The sequence below is a fragment of the Pongo pygmaeus genome, chromosome 1 (assembly GCF_028885625.2).
Source record: "Pongo pygmaeus isolate AG05252 chromosome 1, NHGRI_mPonPyg2-v2.0_pri, whole genome shotgun sequence".
NCBI classification, from domain to species: Eukaryota; Metazoa; Chordata; class Mammalia; order Primates; family Hominidae; genus Pongo; species Pongo pygmaeus.
The window spans coordinates 198,512,010-198,529,057 of record NC_072373.2 but is presented as its reverse complement, the minus strand read 5'-3'; the positions used below and the strand labels follow the sequence as shown (position 1 = coordinate 198,529,057).

At 52.3% G+C, this 17,048-nt stretch overlaps 2 protein-coding genes and 1 pseudogene across 2 annotated transcripts; 2 read left to right on the top strand and 1 right to left on the bottom strand.

Moving 5' to 3' along the window:
* Nucleotides 1-55: 55 nt before the first annotated feature.
* Nucleotides 56-8,376, bottom strand: LOC129006555 (myotubularin-related protein 9-like; annotated as a pseudogene).
* On the top strand, nt 8,304-10,189 carry LOC129020471 (uncharacterized). The gene has a single exon (XM_054464829.2). It carries the CDS (start codon nt 8,680-8,682, stop codon nt 9,298-9,300), a length of 621 nt encoding a protein of 206 aa, XP_054320804.1. The 5' UTR covers nt 8,304-8,679; the 3' UTR covers nt 9,301-10,189.
* A 2,940-nt stretch (nt 10,190-13,129) lies between these two features.
* FAM167B (family with sequence similarity 167 member B) lies at nt 13,130-16,640 on the top strand. The gene is made up of 2 exons (XM_054464863.2): nt 13,130-15,465; nt 16,154-16,640. Exons 1-2 carry the CDS (start codon nt 15,205-15,207, stop codon nt 16,382-16,384), a joined length of 492 nt encoding a protein of 163 aa, XP_054320838.1. The 5' UTR covers nt 13,130-15,204; the 3' UTR covers nt 16,385-16,640.
* Nucleotides 16,641-17,048: the final 408 nt, after the last annotated feature.

Below are 17,048 nucleotides of genomic sequence, written 5' to 3'. Positions count from 1 at the left end.
TTTTGTGGTGTCTGTTTCATCATCTTTCCTTTTCACTGACGCCCCAGCAAGCTGATGCTGATCATGGAGACTTTTATTATTTAGACCTCCCTATACTTTGGACACTTCAGACTTAAGACACTCAGTACTTTTGGCTAACCTGGGTTGCAGGCACCCTCATCCAAGGTGTAAAGGTCCTAAGGGGCCTGCAGAGGTTTTGGGAACATCTCAGCTGCTGTCCAAGGAGCCAGTGCTTAGAGTGGGGGCTCGGCTGAAGCAGTTGGCTGAGAGGCTTCTGTCTTCACCCTTCCTGTCACTATTTGCCACACTCTTCCCCCATGTAGGTTCTGCAGGCTCAGGTGAGCAGGTCCAGCGCAGAAACAGGCCTGAGGAAGAGGAAGACAGCTCAGGACGCTGAGCAGAGGGGTAATCCCCAGGGGAGAAGGTGTGGGGCTCACCTTGCCACAGCCGCAGGCTCTGGGGCTCCTCAGATGGCCAAGGGATTGAGGATGTAGAGTGGGTTCCGGAGTCTTTGTTGCTCTTTTGGCTGGTTGAGCCCAGACCACAGGGAGTGTGTCTGAGTCCTCACTTCACACAGGCATCTGCAGAAAGGCAGGGAGTGAGTTTCCAGCCCCAGGTATGCCCTCTGGGAGTCTGGGTGGGCAGCCCTGGTTAGTAGGGTGACAACTACTTTGGAGCAGTGATAACCTCTCCTTTTCTCCTTTTTCTTGCAAACATTATTGCCAGTCAGATCTTGTACTAGGCACTAGAATAAAAGAGGAACAAGACAAAGTCCTACTTAAGGAGTTCTATTTAAAGGGAGAAACCAATTTAGTTTTGCCTCAGTGTCAGAGAAGGCTAATTAAGAATGTGATGTTTGAGCTGAGTCTCAACAGACCTAGCATACCCACTGTGCAAAGCAACAGCCAACACTTGGGGAGAACGGCATGAGCCAAAGAAAGAAGGTGGGAAAGGGCCCACTGTGAATATTGATAGGTCTGGACCCAGGAGCTTTTGAAAGAAAACTGATAACAATGAAGATGCAGAGAATAGTGAGGCAGCTACCGGAGAGTCCAGATGGAAGAGACCAGTGTGGATGAAAACGGGGGGAGGGCCTTCTGGCAAGGGAGGACCAAACTCAGACAATGTTAGAAGAAAGACTAAAGATGAAGGATGGGGGAGAGGGAGGTAAATAGAGATGATCCAGGACTAGTGGGGTTAGTGAAGCAGGATGGGGTATGGAGGAAGACTGAGCAACAGAAGATCACTAAATCTGATCTTCACCCTGGAAAGGTGAACACTCCCTCCCAGCATCTCTCAGTCTCATAAGACAGCTGGCATCTGGGGCTGATAGGCAGCATATGCAACAAGCCAACCAAATAATAAAAATACCACTTCTTTTATTTATTTATTTATTTATTTATTTAATGGAGTCCCACCCTGTTGCCTAGGCTGGAATGCAGTGGCATGATCTCGGCTCATTTCAACCTCTGTTTCCCAGGTACAAGCAATTCTCATGCCTCAGCTTCCCGAGTAGCTGGGATTACAGGCATGTGTCATCACACCCGGCTAATTTTTTTTTTTTTTTGAGACGGAGTCTTGCTCTGACGCCTAGGCTGGAGTGCAGTGGCGGGATCTCGGCTTACCGCAACCTCCGACTCCCAGGTTCAAGTGATTCTCCTGCCTCAGCCTCCTGAGTAGCTGGGACTACAGGCAGGTGCCAACATGCCCGGCTAATTTTTTGTATTTTTAGTAGACGGGGGGTTTCACCATGTTAGCCAGGGTGGTCTCGATCTCCTGACCTCGTGATCCACCCACCTCAGCCTCCCAAAGTGCTGGGATTACAGGTGTGAGCCACCGTGCCAGGCCTAATTTTTTGTATTTTTGGTAGAGATGGGGTTTTACCATGTTGGCCAGGCTGGTCTCGAACTCCTGACCTCAGGTGACCTGCCTGCCTCAGCTCCCAAAGTGCTGGGATTACAGGCGTGAGCCACCGCGCCCGGCCAGATTATGGCTACTCTTATCCCCTTCATGCTACCGACGAGATTGAGACTCAGACAGGTTTGCTATGAACACCCAGCAGGTGAGTGGTGAAACTGGAATTTGAGCCCAAATGATTCCACTCTGCTTTCAACCTCTGTTCTATTGCTTTGAAACAATCGACCTTGCAAAGTGGTAGAGAGCCCTAGAAATTATTTTTGCAGCAAATTTCCCCTTTAATCCTTGTTTTCAAGGTAGGGGTTCACTTGCAATTGGCTATGGACAGAGTAGATCTGTCTAAAGGATTGGCCTTGGACCTATTTATCTCTGGGTTTGCAGAAGTTAGGAGGAAGTATGAGATTTGGAGATGGGGCAAGGAGAACACTCAGTTTTCCTAAAAGACAAACCCACTTGAATTTGGGAAAGATGGCTCCTAAGGAAGTAAGGTGCTGGCTGGGCGCGGTGACTCACGCTTGTAATCCCAGCACTTTAGGAGGCCGAGGTGGGCAGATCACCTGAGGTCAGGAGTTTGAGATCAGACTGGCCAATATGGTGAAACTCTATCTCTACTAAAAGTATAAAAATTAGCCGGACATGGTGGCAGATGCCTGTAATCCCAGCTACTTGGCAGGCTGAGGCTGGAGAATAGCTTGAACCAGGGAGGCAAAGGTTGCAGTGAGCCCAGATTGCGCCACTGCACGCCAGACCAGGCAACAGGCGACAGAGCAAGACTTCATCTCAAAAAAAAAAAAAAAAAAAAAGGCAGTAAGGTGCTGATGGCACAGGTATCCAACTCTTTCCTGTGCCTGCCCCCTAAGCTACCTCAACACACCCTCAGCTCACCTCTCTTTTTCGCTGTTGCAGAGGAAGGTGCCAAAAGGGGAGGCATAGGCGTGCCCAAACAGCGCTAACAGTAGCCCTTCCCCAAACTCCAATGACAGTGGGAACCGGCGGCCCAGCTGCCACACGCAGTCCAGGAAGAGGAGAAAGGTGGGTGCCTCGTGCTTGGGGTAGGCTTGGGAGAAAGCTGAATGGGCACAGCGCAGCTGGAAGGGGTGGCCGGCCTGGGGAGGCAGCAGAGCAATGGGCACGAGGAAGCAAGTTTCTGGATGGAGGGTAAGGCTGGGGTTGGGTGGTCACTTACTTTCCTGGATCCACTCCCACTCCACCAGTTCCTGGAATCCAGCCATGGTCTTGCTCAAGGGGTCCAGGATGAGTTGGGCCAGTGAAGTCACAAGCAGGGTGCTGTCTGTGCCTTCAGCCCCATGTACCAGGCCAGGAATAGAATGGACCCAGTTCTAGGCTATATTTGCTTACTGAATCACAGTTTTGCATCCAGGGGTTGAGAACCCTGCCCATCCCACCCTATTCTGTGTCAAGGGAGCCTTACTTCTCCATGCCCCGGACTGCCAGGCAGGCGGTGCTCGGTGCCTCCTTTACATGTTACAGCCAGCGGCAGCCGTCCAGCCGACTCAGCCAGTTGTCCATGCTCTGCTCCGAGTCCCCACAGGCCTCCACTAGGCGCATGAAGCTCTCCTGCAGGGGCCGCCCTCTGGGCGGTGAGAGTCTGGTCATCTTTCTCAGCCCAAGCCCTTGCCAAGTACAGCCAGGGAGCAAGTGTTCAAGACCAATGAGGGAGACACAGAATCCTGTAAAAAGCCCATCTGATAAAAGGGACACAGAGCCCTTTAGGGAGTCCAGTCTCAAGGCACACACAACCCACAGAGGAGTTCCTAATCTTTGAGACAGGGTCTCATTCTGTCCTGAAATGGTTTCTTTTTTTTTTTTTTTTTTTTTTTGAGACGGAATCTTGCTCTGTCTCCAGGCTGGAGTGCAGTGGTGCGATCTCAGCTCACTGCAACCTCCGCCTCCCGGGTTTAAGTGATTCTTCTGCCTCAGCCTCCAGAGTAGTTGGGACTACAGGCAACTGCCACCACGCCCAGCTAGTTTTTGCATTGTTAGGTTTCACCATGTTGGCCAGAATGGTCTCGAACTCCTGACCTCGTGATCCGCCCACCTCGGCCTCCCAAAGTGCTGGGATTACAGGCGTGAGCCACCGCGCCCGGCCTAAAATGGTTTCTTAGCTTTGAGGATTCCTCAATCTGATGGGAGAGACTCAAGACCCTTTGAGAAAGCACCTGGAGAGGGGTCACATAGCCCTCTGGGGAAACACACAATGTCCTGGGAAACCACCAATTTGATGGAAGTATCACAACACCCTTGATGTACACCAGTCTGATGGGAGCAACATAGCACTCCCTGGGGAGCCCCGGTCTGACAAGAAAAACACAGTTCTCTTGGAATTCTGCATCTGCTCCTACCTCCCAGAAACTGCTCTGTTCAAGGTTACCGGTGACCTCCTGCCAGAAAATCTAACAGCGACTTCTCAGCTCTGTTTAAAAGCCTTCAGTGGCTGCCCACTGCCTTGAGGATAAAGTCTAAGCTTATCTGTAGCCTCATCTGTCCTCCCATTTCATACTCGACACTCCCACCATACCAAGGACATTAGTTGACCCCATCCATGGTTTCACTTTCTGAGGTTTCAGTTACCCATGATCAACTGTGGCCTGAAAATATTAAATGGAAAATTCCAGAAATAAACAATTCATAAGTTTTAAATTGTAAGCCCTTCTGAATGTTGTGATGAAATCTTGAGTCACCCTGCTCTGTCTCACTGGATAGGAGTCATCCCTTTGTTCAGCATATCCATGCTGCACACAGTGTCTGCCCATTAGTCACTTAGTAGCTGTCTTGGTTATCAGAGTGACCGTGGCAGTACTGCAGTGGGCTTGTGTTCAAGGTCAGTAGGAGCCTAAGGCTGTATTACAAGGCCTATGTCATTCACCACATCTCATCACATGGGCATTTAAGCATCTCACATCATCACAAGAAGGGTGAGTATAGTACAATAAGATATTTTAAGAAAGAGATCACATTCATACAACTTTTTATTTTTTTTAGATTGAGTCTCCCTCTAGGTCACCCAGGCTGGAGTGCAGTGGCACGATCTCAGCTCACTGCAACCTCCACCTCCTGGGTTCAAGTGATTCTCCTGCCTCAGCCTCCTGAGTAGCTGGGACTACAGGAGCCCGTCACCACGCCTGGCTAATTTTTTTTGTATTTTTAGTAGAGACAGGGTTTCACCGTGTTAGCCAGGATGGTCTCGATCTCCTGACCTCGTGACCCACCTACCGCGGCCTCCCAAAGCGCTGGGATTACAGGCGTTAGCCGCCATGCCCGGCCTCATACAACCTTTTTTTTTTTGGAGTTTCGCTCTTGTTGCCCAGGCTGGAGTGTAGTGGCGTGATCTCGGCTCACTGAAACCTTCACCTCCCAGTTTCAAGTGATTCTCCTGCCTCAGCCTCCCAAATAGCTGGGATTACAGGCCCGCGCCACCAGACCTGGCTAATTTTTTTGTATTTTTAGTAGAAGCGGGGTTTCACCATGTTAGCCAGGCTGGTCTCGAACTCCTGACCTCAGGTGATCTTCCCACCTCAGCCTCCCAAAATGCTGGGATTACAGGCATGAGCCACCACACCCAGCCAATTTTTGTATTTTGTACAGAGACAGGGTCTCCCTATGTTGCCCAGGCTGGTCTCAAACTCTTGGGCTCAAGCAATCCACCCTCCTCGGCCTGCCAAAGTGCTGGGATTACAGGCATAAGTCACCGTGCCCAGCCACAATCTTCTAAGTCTCCAAAAATACCTATCTTTTACCTCAGCACCTGACCTATACAACTTTTATTATAGCATATTGTTGTAATTGTTCTACTTTATTATTAGTTATTGTTGTGCTTACTATATAAATTAAACTTGGCAACTTGGCTGGATACAGTGGCTCACGCCTGTAATCCTAGTACTTTAGGAGGCTGAAGCAGGTGGATTGCCCGAGCTCAGGAGTTCAAGACCACCCAGAGCGACATGATGAAACCCCATCTCTGCTAAAATACAAAAAAAAGGCCTGGCGTGGTGGCTCATGCCTGTAATCCCAACACTTTGGGAGGCTGAGATGGGCGGACCACTTGAGGTCAGGAGTTCCAGACCAGCCTGGCCAACATGGTAAAACCCCATCTCTACTAAAAATACAAAAATTAGCCGGGCCTGGTGGCATGCTCCTGTAGTCCCAGCTACTCAGGAGGCTGAGGCGAGAGAATCACTTGAACTCAGGGAATGGAGGTTGCAGTGAGCCAAGATCACACCACTGCACTCCAGACTGGGCAACAAAGAGAGATTCTATCTCAAAAATAATAATAATAAAATAAAATACAAAAAAAAAAAATTAGCTGGGCACGGTGGCAGGCTCCTGTAGTCCCAGCTACTTGGGAGGCTGACGTATGAGAATTGCTTGCATCTGGGAGGCAGAGGTTGCAGGGAGCTGAGATCGCACCATCGCACTCCAGCCTGGGCGACAGAGTGAGACTCTGTCTCAAAAAATAGTAAAATAAAATAAAATACAAAAAAGAAAATTAGCCGGGCGTGGTGGCACATGCATGTAGTCCCAGCTACTTGGGAGGCTGAGATGGGAGAGTCACTTGAACCCAGGAAATGGAGGTTGCACAGAGCCAAGATCGTGCTACTGCACTCCAGCCTGGGTAACAAAGCGAGACTCCATCTTAAAAAATAATTATTATGATAAAATAAAATAAGATAAAATGCAAAAAAAAAAAATTAGCTGGGCGTGGTGGCAGGTGCCTGTAATCCCGGCTATTTGGGAGGCTGAGGCAGGAGAATCACTTGAACCTGGGAGGAAGAGGTTGCAGTGAGCCAAGATTGCGCCACTGCACTCCAGCTTGGGTGACAGAGCAAGACTCTGTCTCAAAAAAATAAATTAAAATAAATAAAAATAATAAAATAAATTAAACTTTATCATAGGTATGGAAAAACATACAATCTGTAGGGTTTGGTACTATCTGAGGCTTCAGGCATTCACTGGGGATCTTGGAACATACTTCCTGAGGATAAGGGGGGACTACTGTACTTGGCAGTTCCCCAAACAGGACAAATGACCAGGCTGTCTCTGCACCTGGACACCTGCAATTCCCTCCACATGCAGGGTCTTTCTTTCTTCTTCTGGCTCACTCCTCCTCCATTTTTGGGTCTCAGCTAAAGCATCTTATTCTCAGGGAAACCTCTGATTACCTGAAGTTGGCGTAGTAAGAGAGGGGCACCTCCTCTGCGCTGCTGCTCATCTCAGGGGAGCCTGATTGCCCATTCTCTGCTGATCTGTGCCATGTGTGAGCTGGCCACTGTGGCAGCCCCTGTGCTCAGTGCTGGGTAAATAAATGAATAAACAGAGCTTTGTATTTCGGATAGGGAAGCAGTCTACTCTCCTCAAAACACAAAACTCCCTCAGGACCTCTTCTTGGCACTGCCATCACCTGGAGACAGGGAACAGATCACATCTGTGCAGGTGCAGCCCTCAGGGAGGGGGTGCATGCGTGCAGGGAGGTTGTTCTGGGAAGACAAATTTCAGTTTAATGTAAAGAGGTGCTTTTTCTTCCCAGGCAAAGTTGGGGTGCCTAGAGAGTAAGGAGCTCTCTCAGTGGTGGTGTGCAAGTGGGGTTGCCCACGTGGAGGGATGACACCAGGAAAGTCTTGAGTCTTCAAGGTTCCTGGAGGACCGCCCCACCCCAACACATACTCACACACATGTACATTCACAGAACCCCGCAGGAGAGATCCTGGGAGAGGGTGGGAGACCCCTTACCTCTCCAGGGACCAGTGCAACCGTTTCCAGCCAGGGTAAGCGGCCTTTGCCTGCGTGCCTCCGCCAGTCACGCGGGCCTGTTTCGCGGCCTGGGCCAGGAGCGTGTCCATGATGAAGCCCCGCGCCCAAGGACGAGTCCTCGCTAGCACAATTCGCAGCAGCTCCTGGTCCTTCTCGCAGCGCCGCTTCTGGGGACCAGTCAGGGGCTGGCTGGAGCGTAGCAGAACCTGCGGACTGGACTCAGTTCTGGAAGTGACCCCCCCCAGCCTTAGGGGGTCTCTAGGCCAGATCTGCACACCGATAGGCTGGAGTGCAGCGACCAAGGCGAACTCACGAGGCTTCGGACCAGTCTGGGGGTGTTGTGGCCAAAGTGGTTTGGGACCCTATGAATAGACCGTGGGCGGGTCCTGGCTTGACAAAGAAGGGACTAAGCTTCGCGGGGCCCCGAACCGTCAGGGGCGGGGCCAGAGAAAGGTGCTACCCTCCCCAGCGAAAAGGCGGGAGAGGGGCGGGACCAGAATGGGGGAGGAGCTGGGGGCAGCGGCTAGGCCGCGCATTGGCCGGGCCAAAAAGAAAAGGCCCAGAAAGGACGCAGCCGCCTAGGGGCGGAGCGTGGGGAGGGCGCGCTCACGGTGCCGCTGGGAGCCGGGTGGTAGCTGAGCACCTGGGAGCGACCTCCCTGACGGAAGCGGGCGCTGCGCGCCAGGGCATCATCGTCCACCACGTGTGGCACGATCACCGCACGGGGGTATCTGGGGCACAAGCTAAACTCATCGTTCACCTCGCTCAGCCGCCACGCGTTGTCTGCGGCGCAGAGAGGAGAGAGGCCAGGTCTAGGGCACCCAGGGAGTGCCCTGTCCCCGCGCCTCTTCCAGGCCCTGCGCTTCCACCTCCCCGGGCCCCCACGACCGCGCCCACTTCGCGAGCTACTCTCTTGTAGTAGCGTCCGGGCGGAAGTGCCAGGAGTCGCCCAATCTCAGGCCCTTGGGACGGTAGAATAAAGGGAAGGAGGTGATGACTGATTCCAGGGAGGACAGCGTCCGGAGAAGGAAGTCACGGGCTCTGGGGAGGGTCGGAATTGTCTCGCCCGCCCCCTTTCCAGCCCCTCAGCCCTGTAGCTTCAGCTTCGGCCTCTCCAAGTACCCCGGACCACCCTGCATCCCCCTGCCATTTAGCTGCGGCTGCGGAGCCTCTTTGAACAGAAGCACCTTTTTATTCCCCTCTACGCGAGACAGGGAGAGCTTAAAGGGCTCGGGCGCGCCCTCGGCACACCTCGATGGAGTGGGCGATGCCCAGCGTCGCTTCCGCGCCCTCTATTTCCAGCTGCAGCACTCGCAGGTCCTTACAGCACAGGGTGATGGTGCCCGAGTCACTCGCAACCCTGGGGAGGGACGGTCCTTTCCCAGGAGAGGGGCAACGAGTTTCCCGGATTGGGCGTTACGCAGGAGGGCTCCAGCTCCGACTGTGCTGGCCGTGCCCCCTACTCCGCCAAGCCGCGCGCTCCCCAACTCCGGAGACCCCCCCACCCCGCCACGTCTCACTGCTTCTCGAAGGAGTCGACGCTACGCAACAGCAGCAGCCACAGGTCAGGAGAGGACGCGGGCCCTGGCGACAGCAGCAGGTGGTGGACGGTGACTCACAGCGTGCCGCGAAGCGGGGGCGCCTCCGGGCCCCGTAGAAACTCTGCTTGGGCCCAGCCCATATGGATCAGCTCCGAGAACTCCATTCTGCCAGTGAGAGACCCGGGACCCAGCAGAAGGCCAGACTCTGAGAGCGTCAGGAGTGGCAGGCTGGAGCTCCGAAAGGGATAGGAACTGCCTGGGCAGCTGGCGACGCCGTCTGGACAGCTGTTAAGGAGGCCCCTCAGAGGAGACGATCACAGTTTCACAGGAATTTCCCCTCATATTGCCAATATCTCTTAGCGAGGTCCCTGGCCAGAGACTGTTATAAGCAAATCTCCATGTCATTGTCTGTGAAATGGGGAGAATAATCTTGCCTAAAGTCCTTAACCCTGTGCCTGGGCTGCAGGAGACACTCAATATTTTTGTATTTTTGTTTTTTCAAGCCCTGAGGTGCTAGCACTACTGCTAACTTTAAAAAGAAACAAAGGCCGGGCGCAGTGGCTCAGGCCTGTAATCCCAACACTTTGGGAGACCCAGGCCGGGCGGATCACCTGAGGTCAGGAGTTCGAGACCACCCTGGCTAACATGGCGAAACCCCATTTCTACTAAAAATACAAAAAATTGGCCAGGCGTGGTGGCTCACACCTGTAATCCCAGCACTTTGGGAGGCTGAGGCAGGCCGATCACGAGGTCAGGAGATCGAGACCATCGTAGCCAACATAATGAAACCCCGTCTCTACCAAAAATACAAAAATAACTGGGCATGGTGGCGCGCGCCTGTAATCCCAGCTACTGGGAGGCTGAGGCAGGAGAATCGCTTGAACCCAGGAGACCGAGTTTGCAGTGAGACGAGATAGCGCCATTGCACTCCAGCCTGGGCAACAAGAGCAAAACTCCGTCAAAAAAGAGAACGGAAAGAAGAAAGGAAGGAAGGAGGGAGGGAGGGAGGGAAGGAGGGAAGGAGGGAAGGAGGGAAGGAAGGAAGGAAGGAAGGAAGGAAGGAAGGAAGGAAGGAAGGAAGGAAGGAAGGAAGGAAGGAAGGAAGGAAGGAAGGAAGGCAGGCTATCTCTTCCACCGTACCGTGGTGGAAGGGCTGAAAAGTGGGTGTGAAACTGGGAACTGCCTACTTCCTCCCATACATAAGAAACTTGGGTTGGGGAAATCCTTTGGTCCACCTTAAATGCTGCAGCTGTGTAGCTGGCGCCCCTCACAGACCTCGCAGCTGGAAGTCCCTGCCTGAGGGCGCCCTCTGTGCAGCCCACTTCTGGCTGAGTCCAGACCTCAAGAACCCCATCCGCTATCCGCCATCGTTTCAGCAAGTGTGTATTGCCCGTACAGTGAGCTAGCTGGGCCCTGTGTTTGGTGCTGGGGCCCACGGATGACTGGGGAAGGTTCTGTTCACAGGGTTTTCAGTCTGGCGAGAGACACAATTAAGCTGGTAAAATTGCAGGAAGAGAGCTGAGTCAGTTTACCACAGGACCCATCTATTCATCCATCCATCTTCTTTTTCTTTTGTAAATATTTTTGTGGAGATGGAGGTCTCCCTGTTTTGCCCAGGCTGGTCTTCACCTCCAAGCCTCAAGCAATGCTCCTGCCTCATGGCCTCCCAAAGTGCTGGGATTACAGGCATGAGCCACCATGCCCAGTTTATTTTATTTATTTATTTATTTTCTCTTTCTTTCTTTCTTTCTTTCTTTTTAATTGAGAATAAAGGAATAGGGCTGGGTGCAGTGGCTCACACCTGTAATCCCAACATTTTGGGAGGCTGAGGTAGGTGGATACCTTGAGGCCAGAGGTTCAAGAACAGCCTGGCCAACATGGCTAAACCTGGTCTCTACTAAAAATACAAAAATTAGCCAGGCAAGGTGGTGTGTGCTTGTAGTCCCAGCTATTCAGGAGGCTGAGGCAGGAGAGTCCCTTGAACCCGAGAAACAGAGGCTGCAGTGAGCTGAGATCACATCACTGCACTCTAGCCTGGGCAACAGAGCAAGACTCTGTCTCAAAAAAAAAAAAAGCCAAGCGAATTGGCTCATGCCTGTAATCCCAGCACTTTGGGAGGCCAAGGCAGGCGGATCACTTGAGATCAGGAGTTCAAGACCAGCCTGGCCAACATGGTGAAACCCTGTCTCTACTAAAAATACAAAAATTAGTCGGGCATGGTGGCTCACACCTGTAGTCCTAGCTACTTGGGAGGCTGAGGCAGGAGAATTGCTGGAACCCAGGAGGTGGACGTTGCAGTGAGCTGAGATCACGCCACTGCATTCCAGCTTGGGCAACAGAGTAAGACTTGTATCAAAAAAAAAAAAGAAAAGAAAAGAAAAGAAAAAGAATAGAGGAATAGGGAGGGGAGCGGTGGCTCGTGGCCATAATCCTAGCACTTTGGGAGACCAAAGCAGTAGGATCACTTGAGCCCAGGAGTTTGAGACCAGCCTGGGCAACATGGTGAAACCCCGACTCTACCAAAAACACAAAAAATTAGCCAGGCGTGGCATGGGCCTGTGGTCCCAGCTGCTTGGGAGGCTGAGGTGGGAGGATCACTTGAGCCTGGGAGGTGGGGGTTGCAGTGAGCTGAGATTGCGCCACTGCACTCCAGCCTGGGTGACAGAGTGAGACCCCGTCTCATTAAAAAAAAAAAAAAAAAAAAGACGCCGGGCACGGTGGCTCACACCTGTAATCCCAGCACTTTGGGAGGCCGAGACGAGCAGATCACGAGGTCAGGAGATCGAGACCATCCTGGCTGACATGGTGAAACTCTGTCTCTAATAAAAATACAAAAAAATTAGCAGGGCATGGTGGCAGGTGCCTGTAGTCCCAGCTACTTGGGAGGCAGAGGCAGAAGAATGGCGTGAACCCAGGAGGTGGAGCTTGCAGTAAGCCGAGATTGTACCACTGTACTCCAGCCTGGGCGACAAAGCGAGACTCCGTCTCAAAAAAATAAAAACATAAATAAAAAAATAAAAGAATAGGCCGGGCGCAGTGGCTCACGCCTGTAATTCCAGCACTTTGGGAGGCTGAGGTGGGTGGATCACTTGAGGTCAGGAGTTCGAAACCAGCCTGGCCAACATGGTGAAACCCCGTCTCTACTAAAATATACAAAAATTAGTGGTGGCAGGCAACTTAATCCCAGCTACTTGGGAGGCAGAGGCAGGAGAATCTTTTGAACCCGGGAGGTGGAGGTTGCAATGAGCCCAGATTGAGTCATTGCACTCAAACCTGGGGGATAAGAGTGAGACTTCTCTCAAAAAAAAAAAAAAAAAAAGAAGAAAAGAAAAAAAGAATAAAGGAATAAAACAATGGTACTTCATAGGCACAGAAGCCTTTTGTTAAATTTTTTATTTTGAGACAGGTCAGCATCTGTCACCCAGGCCTGGAGTGTAGTGATGTGATCAGGGCTCACTGAAGCAGCTTTGCCCTTCTGGGCTCAAGCAATCCTTCCATCTCAGTCTCCCAGGTAGTTGGGCACAGGCATGTGCCACCATGCCCTAATTTTTTTTTTCTTTCTCATCCTCTGACTTTCAATCCTGCTATTTATTTTTTTTGAGACGGAGTCTCACTCTGTTGCCCAGGCTGGAGTGCAGTGGCAGGATCTCGGCTCACTGCAAGCTCCGCCTCCCGGGTTCACGCCATTCTCCTGCCTCAGCCTCCCAAGTAGCTGGGACTACAGGTGCCTGCCACCATGCCTGGCTAATTTTTTTGTATTTTTTAGTACAGATGGGGTTTCACCATGTTAGCCAGGATGGTCTTGATCTCCTGACCTTGTGATCCACCCGCCTCGGCCTCCCAAAGTGCTGGGATTATAGGCATGAACCACCGCGCCTGGCCGAGTTCAAAACCATTATGAGCAACAGAGGAAGACCTCATCTCTATCAAAAATTAAAAAAAAAAAATTAGCTCGGTGTGGGGTCTTGACCCTGTAAGTCCCAGCTACTGAGGAGGTCAAGCAAGAGAATCACCTGAGTCCAAGAGTTCAAGGTTGCAGTGAGCTGTAATCCCACCACTGCACTCCAGCCTGGCAACAAAGCAAGACCCTATCTCAAAAAAAACGTACAAATTGTAAAATTCCAGACCAGCAGCAGCTGGGATGGGAATTTGGTAGAAATGCAGTTTACCAGGCCTCGCCCCATACATACTGAATCTGAAACACTGGGTGGTGGGGCCTAGCAATTTTAGCAAGCTTTCTAGGTGATTCTGATGCATGCTAAAGTTTGTGAACCACTAGAAGGTATACAAACAGAGAAAACTATGCTGTTAGAATGAGGGTGATGTTACCCTTAGGAGATTAGTGACAGGCCAAGAGCACACAGGAGGCTAACAGCCGTTCCTGGGTGCTGGTAATATTCTGTTGCTTGATCTGGGTGCTGGTTACATGGATGTGTTCAGTTTGGGAGAATTCATCGAGCCATACATTTATTTATTTATTTATTTACTTATTTTTTGAGATGGAGTTTCTCTCTTTTTGCCCAGGCTAGAGTGCAGTGGTGTGATCTTGGCTCACTGCAACCTCCGCCTCCGGGCTCCAGTGATTCTCCTGCCTCATCCTCCTGGGTAGCTGGGATTACAGGCATGCACCACCACGCCCAGCTCATTTTGTATTTTTAGTAGAGATAGGGTTTCACCATGTTGGCCAGGCTGGTCTTAAACTCCTGACCTCAGGTGATCTGCCCACCTCAGCCTCCCAAAATGTTGGGATTACAGGCATGAGCCACCCTGTTTCCATGCATTTATGATATGTACAGTTTTTCTGTGTGTATGTTATGCTTCTTTCCCCTTCCTTCCTTCCTTCTTTCCTTCCTTCCTTTCTTTCTCTCCTTCCTTCCTTCCTTCTTCCCTCCCTCCCTTCTTTCTCTCTCTCTCTCTTTCCTTCTTTCTTTCTTTTGACAAAAGTCTTGCTCTGTCACCTAGGCTGGAATGCAATGGCTCGATCTCGGCTCACTGCAACCTCTGCCTCCCGGGTTCAAGCGATTCTCTTGCCTCAGCCTCCCAAGTATTTGGGACTACAGATGCATGCTACCACACTTGGCTAATTTTTTGTATTTTTAGTAGAGACGGGGTTTCACCGTGTTAGCCAGGATGGTCTCAATCTCCTGACTTCGTGATCTGCCCACCTCGGCTTCCCAAAGTGCAGGGATTACAGGTGTGAGCCACTGCACCTGTCCTTCTGTGTGTATGTTATGTTTCAAAACAAAGTTTAAAAAAGGGAACTGCTCTGGTTGAAGCCCTGGGAGGGGAAGGAGATGGAAGGCAAGGAGCCCATCCACAGCTCCGCCCTTCTCCTGCAGGCAGCCCTTGAGGGTTCCTTAGAGTATTAGCTTGAAATCCTTCATCTGTCCCAACAGAGCTCTGAGAAGGTCAGTGACTTGCCCAAGGTTCTGCAGAGCCAGCACTAGAACTCAGGTCTCCTGACTCCCAGGCCAGGGCCCTGGAGGCTAGTCCTTTCCTGAAGGGCTGGTGTCACGAGTAAGGACAAGGAGTGGCTAGGCAGCCTCCTCCCGGATCTCAGCTCCCTTAACGTGAGTCTTGGGAGGAGGGCCAAGACTCTGGTATGAATGATGCTTTTCTCATCCTGGAGCAACTTCCTTTCTGGGAACTGGGTGTCTCCTTCTGGGCAGACAATAAAATTCATCCAAAGGGCCAGAGGAGCAGGGTTCCTCCAGCTCCCACCCAGATGGGCATCACGTGGCTCCCAAGTTAGCAGTCCAGGAAAATTCCAGCCCTTGCATACTTGGCCTCACACACCCATCTGCTCACTCCTCCTGGCACACTCAGCCCCTCAGCCCACCTTGAACATTGACCACCACACACTCCCTGGCACGCTCTTCTCACCCTCAACTTCTGCCACCTCTCCCTGGGCAATATTGCCAGCCTTTCCCTAATCCCAGAGCTGCAGCCCTGCCCTGTCACTCACCTCAAACCTGCCATGTCCCTGGGGCTACTGAAATTCCAGGCAGTGGGTGAAGAGGACGAGGAGGATGAGGAGGGGGAGAGCCTGGACTCTGTGAAGGCACTGACAGCCAAGCTGCAGCTGCAGACTCGGCGGCCCTCATATCTGGAGTGGACAGCCCAGGTCCAGAGCCAGGCCTGGCGCAGGGCCCAAGCCAAACCCGGACCAGGGGGACCTGGGGTCATCTGTGGTTTCGACTCAATGGACTCCGCCCTTGAGTGGCTCCGACGGGAGCTGGTGAGTCTGGTGGGGTGGGCAGCTTTGCACAGGGCCTTCAGGCTGATCCTCCTTAGAGTCCAAGACCACAGGCATGGGGAAGGGATGAGAATGGACCCTGCCTCCAGCAACTGCCCGCTCCAGTGTCCTGGGCTAAGGAGCTGGGAATGGACTTGTCCAGTGTTGTATTCAGGGAGCCTTGCTGAAGAAGGATTCCATCCAATCTACTGATCTTGTGCTCCTGTTGCTTAGGGGACAGAGCACTGGCGTTGGGGAGTGTGGGGCACCATTATAAATAGGGAAATACACAGCCTCCCCTACTCTGGGACTTTCTATGGCCTAAAGATACAGCGAAGTGCAAAAGGAGGCACTGGCCATGCTGCAGGCAGATTCTGAAGAGGTGAAGTTTCAGTAGGTGGCTCCCAACTCAACACGAGCAAATATAAAGATACCCAGGCTCCAACGCAGAGATTCCGCTTATTTGATCTGGGATGGGGCCCAGGCAGTTGGATTTGCTTAATAATGACTCCTTAGCTGGGTTCGAGAACAACCAGGTGAAGCCAGATTGGGAGATAGGGAGAGATCAAGCCGAGGTGAGAGGGGGCTGGGGAGGACACAGCCAGTGCAAAGGCCCAGCGTTGCCAGGAAGGGAGAAACGGCGCGCGGCCGAGGGCCTGTCCGGCAGGCTCACGCCCCCTCTCGGCCGCAGCGGGAGATGCAGGCGCAGGACCGGCAGCTGGCAGGGCAGCTGCTGCGGCTGCGGGCCCAGCTGCACCGACTGAAGATGGACCAAGCCTGTCACCTGCACCAGGAGCTGCTGGATGAGGCCGAGCTGGAGGTGGAGCTGGAGCCCGGGACCGGCCTGGCCCTGGCCCCGCTGCTGCGGCACCTGGGCCTCACGCGCATGAACATCAGCGCCCGGCGCTTCACCCTCTGCTGAGGAACACCTGTGCCCCCCTGACTCCCCGCCCCCTCTCCCAATGCCGCTTCCCCTGCCTGCCTGGGAAGAGGAAAGGGAGGGGTGCCCCAGAGGCACTAGCTCCTGGCGGGGGAGGAGGAACATTCAGGTTTCTGAGAGCTGAATTCCAAGAGTGCAAAACCCCAGCATCCGGTTTCCTCTGCTGCCCCAGCTGGGAGGGGGAGGAGGAGGAGCTCACACCCTCAAACTCCTCAATAAACGCCCTCTCTGGTTCCCATCAAGGTCTCTTGCAGTCATTTATTCAGGCCCAAGGCCGCTATCTGAATGTCGCCCGTCGCTGGGACCACCCTAGTTCACTGCAGGCCCATGGAAGGTGACTTAGGTAAATTGGGCTCCTGAAGAATGCAGAATCTGAGAGACATGGGTTCAAAGCCAGCTACCCCGTTTATTTCTTTTTGTTGTTGTTATTTCTTCTGCTTCTTTTTTTTTTTTTTTTTTTTGAGGCGGAGTCTCCGTTACCCAGGCTGGAGTGCGGTAGCACAATCTCAGCTCATTGCAACCTCCGCCTCCTGGGATCAAGCGATTCTTCTGCCTCAGCCTCCCAAGTAGCTGGGATTACAGGCAGCTGCCACCCCACCTGGCTAATTTCCTTTCTTTTCTTTTCTTTTTTGAGATGGAATTTCAC

What these genes read in the sequence shown, in the direction of transcription:
- LOC129020471 (XM_054464829.2), top strand. Translation starts at nt 8,680, where the DNA reads ATGACTGATTCCAGGGAGGACAGCGTCCGGAGAAGGAAGTCACGGGCT.
- FAM167B (XM_054464863.2), top strand. Translation starts at nt 15,205, where the DNA reads ATGTCCCTGGGGCTACTGAAATTCCAGGCAGTGGGTGAAGAGGACGAG. An exon ending in AGTGGCTCCGACGGGAGCTG is followed by an intron (nt 15,466 to 16,153) that starts GTGAGTCTGGTG and finishes TCTCGGCCGCAG; the next exon opens with CGGGAGATGCAGGCGCAGGA.